The sequence below is a fragment of the Diospyros lotus genome, chromosome 1, assembly GCF_014633365.1.
Source record: "Diospyros lotus cultivar Yz01 chromosome 1, ASM1463336v1, whole genome shotgun sequence".
NCBI classification, from domain to species: domain Eukaryota; kingdom Viridiplantae; phylum Streptophyta; class Magnoliopsida; order Ericales; family Ebenaceae; genus Diospyros; species Diospyros lotus.
Window position 1 is genome coordinate 8,662,297 of NC_068338.1, and position 19,246 is coordinate 8,681,542.

A 19,246-nucleotide genomic window follows, 5' to 3' on the forward strand; every position below is an offset into this window, starting at 1 on the left:
GACTCTCGGGACACTTGACTCTCAGAATCTCAAAAATTCGCAAGTCTTTAGAAACTCCCATAGTCAACCACGCACCTTACATTCTCCTACGTAAAAAAAAATAGATTGTTGTATTTTGACAACAACAATTTCTTTAATAACATAGATAGTAATTATATATAAAATATTAGTTATTTATTAATTAATAATAATATTTCTCATAATAATATACAGAATGCTAGTATTTAAAAAATATATTTAATATATATATTATTTAATTATAAAATATATATATATGACATCATTCGATCAAATCATTCCCATTTAATCAATCGGACCAATTAACTTATGACCTAATTAATAGCCGAGTTCAATATCCAGTCCAATATCCAGTCCCATTTTTAAGACATTGGTTAAGGGCAGAACTGGACGGGGCGTAAATTCAGAGAGAAGGACCGTACGTGGCGTTGGCAATAGTCTCAGAACTGAACTGTCAATCTTCAGTTCGTATATTGGCCAACGACCATCACCAGAACCAAACTGACAATTCCCAAGGGAGTCTCCGACCAGAGTGAGTGAAATGCCCTCGCCAACGATCGTCATTCCTCAAGTCACTCTGTTTCTGCCTCCTCCTCGTCCTGATATTCAACCACCCAGATCATCAACCCAACGAAAGAACTTCAAGACAACAGTTACAAAGAACTTTCGTCGTGATTTCCCCCAAAACCTTGGTTCTTTTTCATGGGTAAATCCACCATCAACTACCCATTTTTCTGATCTCCTTAACTCCCAAGAAGAGGCACAAACCGGGTTCTCTAGTAATCCATTGATCAATCAGTTGGTCCATCCCAATGTTCTGGCATCCCGGCTTCAGTCATGTTATTCGGTTGAGGAAGTCAGAAAGTTACATGCAATTGCCTTAAAGTGTTTCACGAGCTCAGTAACATATGTGGATAATAATTTGATCAGTGCCTATTTGAGATTCGGAGATTTGGTTTGTGCATGTAAACTGTTCGATGAAATGTCTGTGCGTAATGTTGTTTCTTGGACTGCTATTCTAAACGGGTATTTGAGATTTGGGCTAAATGATGAAGCATTATGGTTCTATAAGGAATTTATTGGAAGCGGGGTACGCGCAAATTGTAAGACTTTCGTGTGTCTTCTAAATTTATGCAGTAGGAGATTGGATTATAGGCTTGGGCAACAAGTTCATGCCTGTATAATAAAAGGTAATTCAAGTAATTTAGTTGTAGATAGTGCCATTGTCTATTTTTATGCACGATGTGGTGACTTGTTAAGTGCAGTTTGTGCATTTGATACGATGCCAAATCACGATGTAGTTAGTTGGACAACAATGATTTCTGTGTGCTCACAGCTCGGGTGGACGGAGGAGGCCTTATCACTATTCTCAAGAATGCTATTAGAAGGATTTTCCCCAAATGAATTTACAGTGTGTAGTGTTCTGAAGGCTTGTGGGGATAAGAAGGCACTCAAGTTTGGCAAACAGCTACATGCAGCTGTGGCTAAGAAGGTTTTCAAGAATGATGTATTTATTGGGACTTCTCTGGTAGATATGTATGCAAAATGTCAGGAGATTGCAGACTCTAGGAAAGTCTTCGATGGAATGAGAAAGAGAAATACTGTTACATGGACTTCAATTATAGCAGGGTATGCTTGCAATGGACTTGGCGAGCAGGCCATAAGTCTCTTCAGAATAATGCGTAGACGTAATATATTTGTTAACAACTTGACCATGGTAAGCGTGCTCAAGGCATGCGGCTTGGTTAGATGTTTGCAGCTGGGAAAGGAAGTTCATGCTCAATTAATCAAGAATTTCACTCAGAGTGATATTTACATAGGAAGCACCCTCGTGTGGCTCTATTGCAAGTGCAATGAGTACTCTGCAGCATCCAAGGTCCTTCAGTTAATGGCTTTCAAAGATGTCGTCTCATGGACTGCTATGATTTCAGGTTGTGCTGGTCTCGGTCATGAGTATGAGGCTCTTGAATTCTTGAAAGAAATGTTAGGGGAAGGTGTTGAGCCAAACCCTTTTACCTATTCATCTGCTTTGAAGGCTTGCGCTAAATTGGAAAATATAGAGCAAGGGAGATTGATTCACTCTTCTGTGAGTAAGACCCCAGCCTTTTCTAACGTGTTTGTGGGCAGTGCTTTGATTTTCATGTATACGAAATGTGGGTATATTTCTGAGGCGATCCAAGTTTTTGATAGCTTGCCAGAAAGGAATCTGGTGTCATGGAAGGCTATGATTGTGGGTTATGCAAAGAATGGGTTGTGCCAAGAGGCTTTGAAGCTCATGTATCGGATGCAAGCAGAGGGTGTTGCGGTGGATGACTACATACGCGCAACAGTTCTAACAGCATGTGGAGACATCGACTGGAATAAGGATCCTTCAACCGAGCATTGCTTGCATTCAACTTGATCTGTCGTCACAACAAAACTCCAGTTTTTAGGATGAAACTTTGAATGAAATTGATCTTTGATGGCTGGCCACAGATCGGGATGTATCGACTAAATTGTGGAATGCAGACCAAACGTGGATCAGAAAGAACATACAGCAATCAATCACTGTGAGAAACTGTGCATGTAAACAGAGCGTTTGTTGTATAGTTTAGCTAAGAAAGAAATTCGGCCAAAGGCACCTCCCTACTGAAAGGAAGACGGGGAACATGTGGGGGTCCAGATTTCTGCAATCTATCCATAAGATGAGATTTCTTGTTGCTCTGTTACAGACGCCCAGTACATATTACTACTGTCTTTGCCATCAATTAACAACAGTTAACTGGAATCAATTCAATTCATATTGCACACACTCTTACGCCAGAAACCACTTTCCTTGCCCTACCATCATCTTACCTCATATTAAAGAAAATACCAGATTTAACCATTTACCCGTCGCATGCATTACATAACAATCAATATCAAATTTGATTTTATGTAACACATATGCATTTATACACAAAAGCAGAGGAAAACGAAAAAAGAGAAAACAACAAGAAGAAGAAGAAGAAGAGGAAAAAGGATTAATGGGGCGTCAATGGGGGAGAAGCTATCCCCTTTGGCTGCCCACCCCAAGGCAACCCATTTAATGCAACGTACAACTCCCATTACTTGCTTGCTGTTGGGGGAGGGGTACCTTGTGGGCTCCATTGTTATCACAATACAAAGGAATTGAAAACATAATAGTCGGAACCATATCAATCTCCGAAAGAAATTTCTGAATCCAAACAGTTTCCTTATCAGCACACATGCCATAACATATTTGGCTTCAATGGTTGAATCCGTTGTGATTGCCTGCTTAGAATTTTTTTAATTCACAACACCACCATTCAAGAGATATATAAAACTAGATGTTAATTTGCGATCATCAACATCCGATTGAAAATCCAAATCAATGAATCAATCCACATGGAAGTCATCCTCTCCATAAATCAGTAGCATGTCTTTAGTCCTTAGCAAGTACTTCAGAATATGTTTCACTGTGATCCAGTAACTATCACTAGGATCGGACTGATATCAGCTTACAACACTCATAACGTATGCAATATCCAGCCTCGTACATATCATTGCATACATAAGGCTCCCAACTGCTAAATCATAACGTACCTTACTCATACGATCCCTCTCTTTAGGAGTATTAGGGGGCATCTTCTTAGAGAGATGAACTCCAACCCACACAGACAACTATTCGCTTTTGAAATTTAACATGCTAAACCTCTTTAGTATCTTTTCTACATACATGGTTTGGGAGAGATCTATCAATTTCTTGACTCTATCTCTATAAATTCTAATCCCCAAAATATAGGTAGTATTTCCCAGATCCTTCATGGAGAATACTCTAGACAACCAGGTTTTTGCAAATATCATCATGTCCACACTGTTACCTATAATTAAAACATCATCCATATACAAGACTATGAATACAATGTTGCTCCCACTAGCCTTCTTATATACACATGGTTCATTCGGATTTCTCAAGAAACCAAACCCTTTGATCTTATGATCAAAATGAATGTTCCAACTCCTCGATGCTTACTTCAGACCATATATTAATTTCTTCAGCAAACACACTTTACGTGAATCGACGGACTCAAATCCACTTGACTTTTCCATATAGATTTCTTCTTCAAGAAATCCATTCAGAAAAGTCATCTTAACGTCCATCTGTTAGATCTCATAGTAGCTATAGCTAACATCATCATGATGGACTTCAACATCGCGACAGGTGAGAAAGTCTCATCATAGTTAATACCATAAGTGTATGACACCTATGAGCTATGATTAAAAATGGGCTGGGGCCGTTAATTGGATTATTTATTAATTATTAGGCTGCTAGTGTATGTTTGACATGCATTGGTTGATCCAAGGCCTGTTGAGCCTTGTTAGTTAGACTAATGGATGGAGCCCAAGCCCAACACAATTAAAACAATTTTGTTTTTCCAAAATTATACAAATTTTCAATTTATTGAAAGCGTTTCATTAAGATTGAAATAGATGCGACAATTAATTAACACAATTGTGAATGTATCAATGTGATTGATTGCATGGGTGTATGGTATGAATCGAGTCGACCATTTATTTTATATTGGGAATGAATGCTTGTAAATTTGATTTTTGAAATAGGGTCTGCGTGTCCTGCCTCTTTTATACTCTGATGTACATTCTCTTCTCATCTTACTCCCCCCGAATGTAAGTTGAGATTTCTGATTCTATGTAATGTATGTAGAATAGAATAAAGTAGTGATAGTTGTAGTTTGTATGAAGAGCAAGAGATGGAGCCAATTTGAAGACAAGATTCGAAGACCCATGAAGGCTTGAAGAATGTGCTTGAAAAGCAAGTTGTGATTCTTCACCTAGGTTTGACCCGCTAGCTTCCCTTCTATGGCTCGAGGGGTTAGCCGTAGTTATCCATACCATACACCGGTTTGAGTCATTTATTATGCATTATTAATTTGATTAATTGCATGTGATGAGACCTAAATAAATAAATAATAAATAATAAATAATAAATCCCTCATTAATATTAAGCCAACTTGCATTCCATCATTATGAAGCATTAGGTTTCTAGCTAGCACTTGATTTGTTGAGTCACTCAAGGTCATGTGTCACCTATGATTCCTATGTTTCATAGGCCATGAGATGTCCCTGAATGATGGGTCCAACTTAACTAGAAAAGTGGGGTTTGTTGAGTCACTTAAGGCCTTACTGAGTATAGAGGCAAAGATTGGGAGTCACATAAGATGTGCTTGACAAGGAGTTGTCAACCCAATGAATCTAGGAGTTACATGGAGATGCAATTGGTAGCAAATACCTACCTAATCGATCCTAGCACAATTTGTTGAGTCACTCAAGGTTGTGTGAGGGGAGATGGGATCCTAGCCCTCTAGGAAATCTTCCGATGGGATTTCCTAAGGTATATCTTGAGGGTAGCGAACTCGTAGAAAATAGTGGGAGTAATCATAAAATGTTACTTCTTGTAATTTATGATTTCGTAATTCAATATGATTGTAATAATATCTCTATATTTGGTTGTTGATCCAGAATGTGTGGAAACATGTCGATAGGATCGATACTCGAGGGTAATAATTAGGGGTGTGCACGGTGCGGTTTGGGCGGTTTGGGAAGGATTTAATAAGCCAAACCGCATGTGCGGTTTGGCATTAAACCAAACCACGCGGTCTGGTTTGGTGTGCACAAACCGCACCAGACCGCACCGCATTTGCGGTGCGGTTTGGTGCGGTTTCCGCGGTTTGATGCTTCTTTATTGTTTCATTTGGTGTTTCCTTCACTAACTTATAAATTTTTAATTAAAACATAAAAATCAATGCATAAAATCATAATTTTTAAATTTTTATAGTATCTTGGAGTTTAAAACTAAAATAAGTTACTATCTAATAAAAAATGCAAATTTAAAAGTTTTAAATCTATAACATAACCACATGCTCATAATATAAAAATAATACAAAAATCCACAATATAATTCATGGTTAAGAAAATATATATTTTTAATTTATTTTTTTAATTTTTAAATTATTAGATATTTTTAATTTTTTTATTAATATACTACTTGGCCGATTTGGTTTTAACCAAACCAAAAAAACCACAAACCGCAAACCGCACGGTTTGAGAATTTCTCAAACCGTGCCAAACTGCACCCCCAAAAAACCGCACGGTTTGGTGCGGTGCGGTTTGGTGCGGGCGGTTTCCGCGATTTGACGGTTTTTTTGCACACCCCTAGTAATAATACCTTCAACGGGACTAATTTCTATGACTAGGAGATCATCTTGAGGATAGTCCTCACACATGATAAGATTCTCTATGCGATAGAGAGATCTCTTCTTGCGAAGCCACCAGTTAGGTAAATTGTAGTACAAAAGGCCTGGCGATGCATAAAGGTAATATGATCATCGCTTGATATATCGTCTTGGCTGCCATGACCCCAAAACATAGGTCGCAACATAAGAGTTATGATGCCTAGGAGATCATGTCTAAGCTCAAGGATCATCTGTTGAGAAGCATGTCATGCAGATGATACGTTTTATCAATAGGTTGCTAGAGCTGAACTTGGGTATGGATGTAGAAACTTACCCTAAATTTGGTGTTACAAGTCCTTCCCTAACAGTTATGGAAAAGACTGTTAGAGAGTGGTTGTCCATACTAAGGGAGACCAAGCCTAAAATTGATTAAAGGCCAAGGGAAGTGTTCTCTTAGTTGAAGGGCCTAAGGCGCACAGGGGCAAGCCCAAGAGTAAGAAATTCAAAAGGAAGAAGAGTTATTCTATAGCGCAATCTGGAAGAGTCCAGAAGACCAAAACCCGAAAGGGCAAGGAGGATGCGATTTATCTCCACTGTGATAAACAGGAGGTGTAGAGTAAGAAGAGTTCTACTCAGGGCACTTCAGGTATTTATGTTATTGGAATTAATCTATCTACGTCCGATCAGTCCACATGGGTATTAGATACTAGATCTAATGCTCATATTTTCATGTATGTGCTTAGGAGTACGACAAGATTAACTCCAGGAGAGGTGAACCTACATGTCGGCAATGGATCAAGAGTTATTCCATTAGTTGTAGGGACCTATTCATTGATATTTCCCTCAGGACTTGTATTGGAGTTACATAATTGTCACTACAATCCTAGTTTGACTAGGAATATAATTTCTGATTCTTGTTTGACAAGGATGGATATTCATTTTTATTTAAGAACAACAGTTTTTTCTTTTATAAAAATGAGTTGTTTTATGGTAAAGCAATAGTATGTAATGGTTTGTATGTCCTTGATGTTGATACTCCTATCAATAACATAAATATTAAGCGACTTAAATCAGGTGATTTAAATAGCACTTATTTATGGCATTGTCGCCTTGACCATGTAAATGAGACTAGCATATCCAACTTGTATAAGATGGATATCTTGCACATTTGATTATGAATCATATGGTGCTTGCGAATCTTGTTTACTTGGCAAGATGACTAAATCTCCTTTTATAGGAAAGGGAGAAAGGGCCATAAAAGTGCTAGGGCTTGTGCACACTGATGTGTGTAGGCCCATGTCCAACCAGGCTCGAGGTGGATATGTCTACTACATAACAAGGTGGTGGATACTTGAAGCTTATGAGACACAAATCTGAAGCTTTTGAAAAGTTCAAAAAATTCAGATTTAAAATAGAGAAACAAACTGAGAAAAGTATCAAAGTACTTCAATCAGAACGAGGTGGTGGATACTTGAATAGTGAGTTTCTAGATCATCTGAAGTAGAATAAGATTCTCTCACAATGAAATCCACCTGGAACACCAGAGATGAATGGTGTGTCTTAAAGGAGGGATAGGACCTTGTTGGACATGGTCTGGTCCATGATGAGTCGCACTGAACTCCCCATTTCATTTTGGGGATACGCACTCCTCACCACAATCTTTGTTTTGAACAGGGTTCCAAGTAAATCAATTACTCAGACTCCATATGAGATATGGAAAGGAAAGAAGTCAAATTTATTGTAACACCCGATGTAACCAGTGTTAAGAGAATGAGAAAGGGAGTAGGAAAACTTCCAAAATTTCCCTTGAGAAGGTGTTGGATCCTTGAGAATGAGGGTGTCCTATAAGAGGTGCATTTTGGTAATTTGGATAGTGAAGTCTAATAAAAAGGGTATTTTGGTAAATTGGAAATAATTCCTATGTGTAATTAAGTGTATAAGTGAATTAAATCCCAATTTTGTATTTATGTGGAGATATATGGGATTAATAATTCATAAAAAGGTATTTGGGGAATTTTGGAATTAATTCCATAAAGGAATTTAATTATGGAATATTGGGAAAATGATGGATATTCTATTTGTAACATCCCAAATTTCTCGAACGTGTTATAACTTAGGATTTCGGGAATATAAAAATTTTTCATATCACAATAGCTATCATACATCACACAATATCTCAAAAACCCTAATTTTCACCTTCTCAGCTTAACAAACCCAATAATCAAATAGATAAGACAGGCGTTAAAATCTTGAATGCGGAAGTTAGATCGAACCTGATATGGTTCACAACCATAATACTTTATTTATCATAAAATTGTTCAAGACGTCTACAAAATATATTACATAGACATCATCAAGTGATAACTGAACATCTTAAACATATCCAAAATTACATAGGTTCGCACATAAACAAAAATATGCTAATCATGCTACAGATAGTAATTAAGCTAATTTTTCAGCTACCTCTTTTCCCTTAGAGCCACTCGTCGAACCTGGAACGTTTGAATATTCCAGGGACATAGTCTAATTAAAAAATGAATCTTCTAGTGAGAAATCCAAAAACAGTTTATATCGATGCATGATCAGGTATAAAATGTATGAGAAGACAATGAGAACTACTCCGAAGTGCCTCGTGAACATGTCAGCCTCCTCCAACGAGAGCTTTCTTAATGGCGCATGCATAACGCCTCTCGGGAGGTCCCTAACCATGTCACTTCGGCCCGACCTCATAGAACTCATGCAAGCACCACATCTATTGTTCCTTAGACTCACGGTCTTCCCCACGAGAGCTTTCTCAATGGCGCATGCATAGCGCCTCTCGGGGGATATTTGACTTTTGCCTTCGGCCAACAACAAATAGGTACAAAAGTATGGCCACACGAATTTTATAAATGTAACAATTAAAAAGCCAACAACATATATTTTTCAGAAAAATATATTTCATATATACAACATGATTTCACATAAGAGAACAATAAAAGTTTACGTACAAAAACATCACAAAACATGTCTCATGCAATAGAAGTCTCTCATAAGAGAATAAAAAATAGGATTTGGAGTATAGGAGTCTCACCTTGTTAGTTTATCTCTTGGATAGTATAATTTCACAGCAAACGGCCTAGGTTTCTGCAGTAAACACATGTTTTGGTAAACTTAACCTCAAATATTTTTACATCGGGTTGAAGGGTATTAAATTAGGGGCATAACCAGAAAATTTGAAAGAAAATGGGCCTCTCACGCTCTCTCACATGCCCTAGAAAAATGGGCCACGCTGTAATACCCTTGATGAGTCATGATAGATTTTATCAATTAAGAGAATATTGGTATATGGAAAATTTCATAATTGCCCTTGAATTAATGAGAAGGCACATAATTTGGAGGGGCAAAACGATAATTTGGAGTTCCGTTCCATAAAAGGGTAAATTATTTTTGGAGAAATTATTTATATTAGAGAATTAATTTTGGGAGAATTTAATTATTGTTTAAATGCATGGATTATTAGAAATTAAAATGGAAGCCAAGTACAGTTAGATTTGTGACACTTGTCAAGATCTCATGGAATGAGATTAAATTTAATTTAGGAATAATAAATTTGTTGATTAAGTGTAATGGGACACTTGGCATGATCTTGTGAAGCAAGAGTGAGATTTAAAGAAATGCAAAAAGAAAAGAAATTAGTCTCTCAAGTATTAAATGAGAGCCATTATGGAGAGACTTAAAAGAAATTCCATATTAAATGAAAATTAGTCATACATTTATGTGGGAAAAGGGTGGATTTAATTAAATGCCAAAGTAAAATGAATTAGGTCTTTCAAGAGCAATTTAAATAAAATCAAAAAGAAAAGATATTAGTCTCCATTAAATGCTTGAAAAGTTATGGATTTAAATTAAATGGAAAATAGAGAAATTAGTCAATCTTGAAATTAGTCATTATTTATTAATTTTGAAAATTGGAGAATTATGGGAATTAGAGATTGATCCAATGGTTGAGGATTTAATCTCCAAAGAAAATCAAAGGATGAGATTTAAAGAGACTAAGTCTCTTGGATTGTGTTTCTTTAGAGACTAGAGATGAGTTCTCTTAAAATCAATGGCTAAGATTGAGGATTAGGAGAAGCACAAGGATTGTGCTTGTATTGGAGGGTTGAGATTGAGTCTCTTGAATTAAAGAAAAACCAATGGCTAAGATGTAATCTTGAGTTTTGGCATGGATTGAGTAGGAAATCTCTATAAATAGGGAGTTGAGATTTTTGTGTAAGGTTTTTCCACATATTAAGAGAAAGAGAGTAAGAAGAAGTTTAGGAGAAGGAAGAAGAAAGGCAAGCAAGAGGTAAGCCTTAGTTTAAATTTCTTCAAGTGTGTAAGAAAGTTTTCATTCTCCATTCATTCTTTAGTCTTAAAGATCTCTAATGCTTTAAGGATATTTTCTTAAGGTGATTAAAAGCCAAAGAGAAAGTCTTGGCAAGTGGAAGTATTGAAGCTTCAAGGAAAGAGGTAAGGGATACCCCAAGTGGTGGGGTTTGCTTGCATTTGTACATGTTTTGAATGAGTTGCATGTAATGGTCTTATTGCATGTTTTGTGTTCTAGTGGACCTATGACCATATGTAGGACTAGTGATGAGAGAGGGGTTGGTTGGTGCCTTAACCTAAGTGGTTATAAGGGCATGGAGGACTATCCATAATATGCATTGCATTTGCATTACATGTTTATATTCTCATGTTACATATACATTTACATAGCACCCTTACTGAGCATTGGCTCATAAGGTTCTTTGACCTCTATGTAGGTGGAGAATCCTCTAAGGGAAAAAGAGTTTTGGAAGGTTGAAGGTAATGAAGCAAGGAGAAATGCATGTGAAGTATATGTATTTTGTGGTTTAGTGGATGATGTTGTATTTATTTTAGTTAAATATGTAATGAATGCTTAATGTGGTTGAATAGTGGCAAATTTGAATGTTTTGGAAGCCATTTGAAGTGTAAAAGTATTCTGAAAAAATTGGGTTTTAAAAGAAAAAAAAAATATTTTTTTTGAAAAAAAAGGGGTGGCAATGTGCTGAGAGCGGCCAGGGGCGCGCCTGGGCGTGGCTGGTGTGACCGCGCGCTGCCTGCGCACGCTGGGGGCGCGGCTGGTGCTGCCCACCCCCCCTGTTGCTGTTTGAGACTTTGTTTTTATTTTTTTATTTTCTATTTATTTAAATATAATATGGTATTTTGGAAATTTTTGAAATAAAAATTATGTTTAAATAAATAAATAAATGAGTATTTTAGCCTCCAAATTAATTATTAAATTAATATAAATTCGAGACAATTGTGGGAAAAATTTCTATATTTTGGGAAATTAAATAATGGAGTATTTTCCTTACATTTTGAAAATGGTTGGGGATGCTTGAGGTTTGAATTTCAAAAATTAATTTCCTAAGGGTTGGAAATTTGAGGTATTTTGAAATAATTAACAAGAAAAATAAAGGAGAATTGATAAGGAAAATTTTATTTAAATTTTTTCCAAAGAAATATTAATCCAATATTTTCTAAAAGAAATGAAGGTGAGATAAATGGGTTAATAGTTGGGGCAAAGAAGAATCTATTTTCTTATAACTAAGGCCTTATGCCATAATTTATATGAAGCTAGTGAGTTAGTTTATTTCTTTCGATCCTGGGAAGTCATCCTTAGCTGTTCATTAAAGAGCTTGAGAAGGAGTGACACTTTGCGAGGTTTCGGGTTTTAATGTCGCGGGGTCGTTTCGATATTTCCCGAATCCTCGAGTGGAGCGAAGGGAGGGCAAAGCCTAGTTTCCACCTAGGTCGTTTCTCATTGAAACGTAGCCGTCTCTTCATCTTTTTCCTAGCATGTGAATAGTAAGATGACTATTCGTGAGTAACACCCGTAGGTGGGAGCGGGGCGTTACACACGCGCCTTCACGCGCAACTATTTTCCGGCGTATGTATCTCACGCGCTGCACAGTAGTTTCGGACTATTTCGCCTCAGTTTGGTATTTTGGCCATAACTTCCTCATTTTAACACCGATTCAACCCCCGTTTGAACCTATGCGATCCTCTCTTCCCCCTCTACAGGATTATCAAAAAATGGACTTACCTTGCTTTTTTTTTTTTTTTTTTTCTGACTGATTTTGGCAAATTCCGGCGAAGACTCGTAACTCCAACAAGGCTCGTTCTCCCCGGCTTCTTCTTCAATTCCTTCTCGCCTTCTTGCCGAACTTCCTACTCTCTCTCTCTAGAGCAAGATCCTCCTCTTAGAGTGCCTCAACTCTCAAACTTGTTTGGAATGATTTGAGAACAACCCATGGTGCCTATTTATAGATTTCTTCAACCAATCACATTATGCCACTTGTCACAATCTTAGCCATGGACTCCAAAGACTCAAACCTATAATTGAATGGCTTTTGAAATTCAAAGCTAGAATGAATTTAACTTTTGAAATCCAAGCTAATTTCCAAAGTTCTTCCAAATGACATTTTGGTCCTTATTTCAAGTCCTCAATTTTAATATTTTACCACATAAGCTCTTAATTTTTATCCTTATTTCGTTTGGATAATTCTCTAATTATAATTACACCATCAAATATCAAATTTATCGAGATACTTAAAATCTCAAAATTAATAACTCAAAATTACTCGATATGTACGATTTTTCGAAGCCCCTTACCATCATTCGGCTATTTTAGGCTACAACTTAGCTTAACCCAAAAACCGTCTCTGATTTAATTTCTTTCACCGTCATAAATCTCGCCTCGAGAGGCTCGTCAAAAATATACCTTTATCCTTAGGTATCTAAGATCTAAGGCACTCCCTACGACTGATTTGGTCACTCGTTGCCATTTCAAACATATTTTTTGATATTTTAAACTCACTTAAAATACGTGGCATCTTCACGAAAATATGAAGTATTATACTATTATTTATGAAAATAATTATTTTTCCCTAAATTGGTGGATAAATGTGGTGATACCACATGGATGGTGGAGATGGAAGCTTGGAAGCCAAGGTTAATGTCTAAAGGTGACACTTGGCAAGCTCTTGTCCAAGTTAATGGGAGATTTAAATAAATGAAAAAGAAATTATAATTGGTCTTGTAAGCATTTAATGAGAGGCATGATGGTGTTGGATTAAAGGAAAATCCAAAAAGAAATGAAATTAGTCATGCATTAATGGTGGAAAATAGTCTCATAGTTTAAATGAGAAAGAAATGAAAATTCAAGGGATGAGATTAATTCTTGGATTTGGAAAGTGATCAAAGGGCCACCATTAAATCTTAGAAGTTGGCATGAATTGCCAAATGGGTGGAGAGATTTTAAAGAGAGATGATTGGAAGGTGGAGATTTAATCTCCAAAATAAATCAAAGGCTAGGATTAAAACCTAGCAAAGCACATGGATTGTGCTTCCTTTGGATGGCTAAGATCTTGTCTTGTAAAGTGAAATAAAATCCAATGGTGGATATTAAGCAAGACCAAATGCCATGGATTGTGTTAGTTTGGAGCGTAAGGATTTATTCTCACCAAATAAATCCAATGGCTAGGATTTATTCTTGAAGTGGAAAAATTGGGTATAAATTGGTAAGTAAGGAAGACTTGTCTTCCTTTGGTCATTTGAAGAAAGAAAGAAGAAATTGGAAGAAGCTTTCCAAGGAGAAGAAAGGAGAAGAAAAGAAGGAAAGGGAAAGAAGAATATCAAGAAGGTAAGTATTATTCCCTTTGGTAGTGTTAACTCTTTTTTTTTTCTCTTGATGGGGGGGCTTAGTTTCTTTAAAATTTGTATCAAGGAATCTTTTTAGGAGAAGTGTTGGAAGGAATCTAGTGAGAGTTTGAAGCTTTAAAGAATGCTAAGGTAAGGGATGGCCCCATGGGATGGTGACTTTGTAAGTTGTAAGTATGTATTTAAACTTTGAGTGTGTGGATTGGCATGTTGTTTGTGCTTAAGGACCTATGACCATGAGGTTGTGTGGGGTAGGGTAGTTTAAAGCCTCAAACCAAGGTGGTTGTGAGGATGTGGAAGCCCTAACCATGTTGCATACATGCATTTGGCATCACATATTATGTTTTTGTTCATACTTATGTTCATTGCACCCTTATTGAGCTTTGTGGCTCATGAGGTTTTATCCTCCCCTTGTAAGTTGCTCTTATGTCAAAAGAGAAAAGGAAGAGTTGCAAGCATGTTGGTTGGAAGCTCATGGTGTTTAATTATTTTGTTGTAAATTTATGGCTTAAAGAAGCCTAGGCATGTAATTATTTCATTTGTGACCTTATGGCTTGGGAAAGCCTATTTGTTGTATTTGATCATGTGTAATACTTATATTTGAAGGTTGTTATGTGAGCAACAATAGGTTGTGTAAGGCTCATGTAGGAAATAGAAGGAAATTTTGATGTATGTTGTGTAATCATCAAAGAGGTGGTGTAAGCTTTAATTATGGAGAAATAGAGGCAAAATAGAATGAATATGATATATTTTTATTTAATTTATTTTCTGGGAAGTTTGGGGTTAGGGAGTCCCAAGGAAAAGAAAAAAAAAAGTTGGAAGTAGCAGGTAGTAGCCCGCGGCCGCGCGCAGCATGCTCGGCTAGCACACCACAGGGCCCCGCGCGGGCGCGTGCCAGCAGGTTCCGCCGGCCAAAATTTTTTAAAAATTTGGAATTTTTTGGGATTTTTGGGAAATTCTTAATTGATTTTGGTCCCCAGAAGAATTTTCAAAATCAAGAGATTTTTCGGGCATTTTGGAGAATAATGCCGAAATTTTGGAAAATTGAAAATTATGAGTTTTTTCCTCCAAAAATTGGTAATCAAGCAATGGATTGATTTAAATAGTGATTTTTACGGAGCCCGGTAAAATTCTTGAATGGAAAAAGAATTAAATACAAATAAGAAAATGGCAATTGGGCATCTTCATGAGTTTTCTTTTCAACCAAATACGGTGTGGTTGAAGCCCAATTCAGCTAGTGAATCCTGGAGTTGAGGGAAGGGAAGGACGAGCCTAGTTCTCACCTAGGGCGTTTCGTCTTGAAACATGGTCCACCCTTCACCAAAGGCCAGGTAGGTGGACAATTCGGGTAATTGTTCACGAGTAACACCCATAAATGGGAGCGAGGCGTTACATTTATCTTTCTTTAAGATTTGTGATTGTAAAGCTTATATCAAGCGTGTTGATAATAATAAGCTAAAACCCAAATCGATGAGATGTTTGTTTGTGGGATATTCAAAGGAAACAAATGGATATTACTTTTACCAACCACATGAACAAAATGTGTTTTGTTGCCAAGCATGCAGTATTCCTTGAGAAGGAATTCTTAGATGCTGTGGCTAGTGGGAGGAATGTTAAGCTAGAATAGATTCAAGGGGAACCACAAACAAATACTCCCCTCTAGGAACTCGAGAAAGATCAGACACAAGATGTTGTGTTAACTCCCCAACCTTCTACACAAGAATCTCGCAGGTCGACGAGAGTTCGTCGCGAGCAAGAGAGATATGGATTTCTCATCTCAACACATGAAGATGTGTTTCTACCTGTGAACGGTGAGCCTACTACCTATGATGAGGCAATGTTTGACATTGACTTTGGGTTATGGTAGATGGATGACAAAGCAACTTTCCTTAAAGGAAACCTGGTCGAGAATGTGTATATAACACAACTTGATGGTTTTGTCACCCATGAACAAGAAAATAAGATTTGCAAGTTGAAAAGGTCTAGTTATGGATTAAAGCAAGCATCCCGAAGTTAGAATCAATGTTTTGATGAAAAGATCAAAAGGTTTGATTTTTCACAAAAGGGAAGTTGATCCTTGTGTTTACAAGAAGATTAGTGGGAGCGTGGTCGTCTTTTTAGTCCTATATGTGGACGATATATTGCTCATAGGGAATGGTGTTCCCATGTTGCAATCATTTAAAAGATGGCTTTCAAAATATTTTCTCCATGAAAGATTTGGGAGAAGCAGCCTATATTCTGGGAATAAGGATCTACAAAGATAGATCCAGGAGGTTGCTAGCACTCTCCCAAAGTTCGTACATTGACAAGGTGCTAAAGAGGTTTAGCATGGAGGATTTTAGGAGGAGAAGTCTTCCCATGTCACATGGAATACATTTCTCTAAGGCTATGTGTCTGAAGACACAAAATGAGAGAGATAGGATGAGTTGAGCAAAATATGCCTTGGCTATTGGCTCGATCATGTATGTCATGTTATGTACGAGGCTTGATATCACATATGTAGTAGATATCAGGCTGACCAGGTGAGAAACACTGGATTGTAGTGAAAACCATCCTTAAGTACTTGTGAAGCACTAAAGTGATGTTTTTGCCATATGGAGAATGAGAGTATACTGTGAAAGGGTTCACGGATGCCAATTTCCAATCTGACCATGATAATTTTAAATCACGTATAGTCGAAATTCATATTCTGCCTAAATGGTAGGGCCATGAGTTGAAAGAGTTCCAACAAGAGATAGTTGCAGATTCAACAACTGAAGTTGAATACATAGCAGCCTCCAAAGTAGCTTAGGAGGTTGTATGGTGTAACACCCGGTGTTAAGAGAATGAGAAAGGAAGTGAGAAACTTCCAAAAATTCCCTTGAGAAAGTAATGGATCCTTGAGAAGAAGGGTGCCCTAAGAGAGGGGCATTTTGGTAATTTGGATAGTGAAGTGCAATAAAAGATATTTTGGTAAATTAAAAATAATTCCTATGTGGAGTTAGGTGTGTAAGTGAATTAAATCTCAATTTTGTATTCATGTGGATTAATAATTCACAAAGGGTATTTTGATAATTTGGAGTGAAATTTCATAAAGGAATTAAATTATGAAAAATAGGGGAAATGATAAATATTCAATTATTTGAGGAAATAATTAATTTTTCCTAAAATGGTGAATTAATATGGTGATGCCACATGGATGGCTTGGATAGAAACTTGGAAGCCAAGGTTAGTGTCTAGGGATGACACTTGGCAAAGACTTGTTCAAGTATAAACGGAGAGATTTAATTAAATGCAAAATAAATTATATTTAGTCTTTCAAGCATTTAATGATGAACATGATTATGGTAAATTAAATAAATCCAAAGGAAAATGGGAAATTAGTCACCCATTAATGTTTGGAAAATGTGGGATTTATTTAAAGGGAAAAGAAATGTTTTGTCTCTCATGTAATGGATATGAAAATAGTCTCATTTAAGAAATGAGAAATAAACGAAAAATTCAAGAATCCAATGGGTGAGGTTTATTCTTGAAAAGAGAATTAATCCAAATGTGGGGATTTAAAGAGAAGAAATGGCATGGATTGCTAAATATTAAAGAGATGAGTGGTTGAGATTAAAGCTTTCAAAAACACATGGATTGTGCTTTCTTTTGAAGGTTGAGATCTTCTCTTGGAAAGAAAGTAAAAATCTAATGGATGAGATTAAAGCCTCCAAAGCACATGGATTGTGCTTGTTATGGAAGGATAGGATTCATTCTTTCAACTTAAGTAAAATCCTACGGCTAGGATTTATTCTTGCCATGGAAATAAATTAAGTGGATAAAAGGGGAATTTTGGCTATATAAAGGGAGGTGGAGAAGAGGGCTAAGCTTTTTGTCCAAGTGCTTAGAGGAAGAAAGGAAAGAATGGAGAAGAAAAGAATAAGGAAATGAAAGAAGAAAAGGTAAGATTTGTTTTGAGTCTTAGCCATAAAAGGTAGATCTTTCTCTCTCTCTCTTTTATTCTCTTGAAATATGGATTTATTTTGTGTGCAAGGATCTCTTGGGTAGAAGGGATAGAAGAAAGCTAGGAAGGGTTTTTAAAGCTTCAAAGAATGTTAAGGTAAGGGATCGCCCCAAGGGAGGTGGCTTTGCAAGTAGTAAGTATGCGTTTAAACTTTAAATGTGTGGATTGGCATGTTGTTTGTGTTCAAGGACCTATGGCCATGAGGTTGTGTGGGGTAGGGTAGTTTAAAACCTCAAACCTAAGTGGTTGTGAGGATGTGGAAGCCCTAACCATGTTGCATACATGCATTTGGCATCACATGATATGTTTTTGTTCATACTTATTGTCATTACACCCTTATTGAGCTTAATAGCTCATGAGGCTTTTACCCTCACATATAGGTTGTCAAGGCATGAGAATGTCAAGGCAAAGTGGAATGGCATGGGGAAGCATGACAATGAAGATCCAAGAGCTTATTATAACTTATAGAAGCCTATGTTGTTGTGTTTAATTTATGAGATGTAATTTATTTGGTTGGTAATGGCTTGTTAAAGCCTAAGACCATGGGTGTATTTTATTTTTGGAATGTTTGATTTTATTTTGAAATGAGATATTGACTTATGGCATGTTGAAGCCTAAGTTTTGGTGAAAGTCTCATTTTTAGGGTGTGTTGTGGGAAGCACCAAAGAAGTAAAGTAATATGGCTTTTGATTGAAAATGTGGAGATTTTTGATGCATTTTATTGAGGTGTAATTTCTGGAAATTTTGGGTTAGGAGGCCCAGGAGAAAAAAAGAAAAGAAAAAGAAAAGGATTGAAGGCAGCAACTGAGGCCGCGCGTGGCCAGTAGGGGGCCACAAGCAGGCGCGCAGGCATGCGCTGGGGGGGGGGGCTCACGCTGGGGGTACGAGCGCGTGGGTGGGCACTCGCAGGCGTGCGGCCGTTCTCGAGCGCGCAGGCGTGAGGCCAATGCACTACGGGGCCCCACGAGGGCCCCGGGAGCGCCAACAAGCCCCTCTAGCCAATTTTTTTTTTTTAAAAATTGGAAATATTTGGGGGATTTTGGGGCATTTCCTAATTGATTTTAGGCCCCAATGAAATTTTCAAAATAAAGGGATTTTTCGATTATTTTTGAGATAAATGTCCAATTTTTGAAAAATGGAATTTTTGAGTTTTTCCTCAAAATTTTGGGAAAATCAATGGGTTGATTGAAATGGTGAAATTTATGAAGCCCGATGAAATTCTTTGATGGAAGAAGAATTAAAATAAATAAGAAAATGGCGACTGGGGTAATCTTAATGGAAATTAAATAGCCAAGTGTAG

The 19,246-nt window shown here is 37.0% G+C and overlaps 1 protein-coding gene across 1 annotated transcript; it reads left to right on the forward strand.

Annotated features, from left to right (window-relative positions):
- The first annotated feature begins 392 nt into the window (after positions 1-392).
- On the forward strand, positions 393-2,500 carry LOC127801339 (pentatricopeptide repeat-containing protein At4g18520, chloroplastic). Its single transcript, XM_052336355.1, has one exon. It carries the CDS (start codon positions 560-562, stop codon positions 2,417-2,419), a length of 1,860 nt encoding a protein of 619 aa, XP_052192315.1. The 5' UTR covers positions 393-559; the 3' UTR covers positions 2,420-2,500.
- The last annotated feature ends 16,746 nt before the right edge of the window (positions 2,501-19,246 follow it).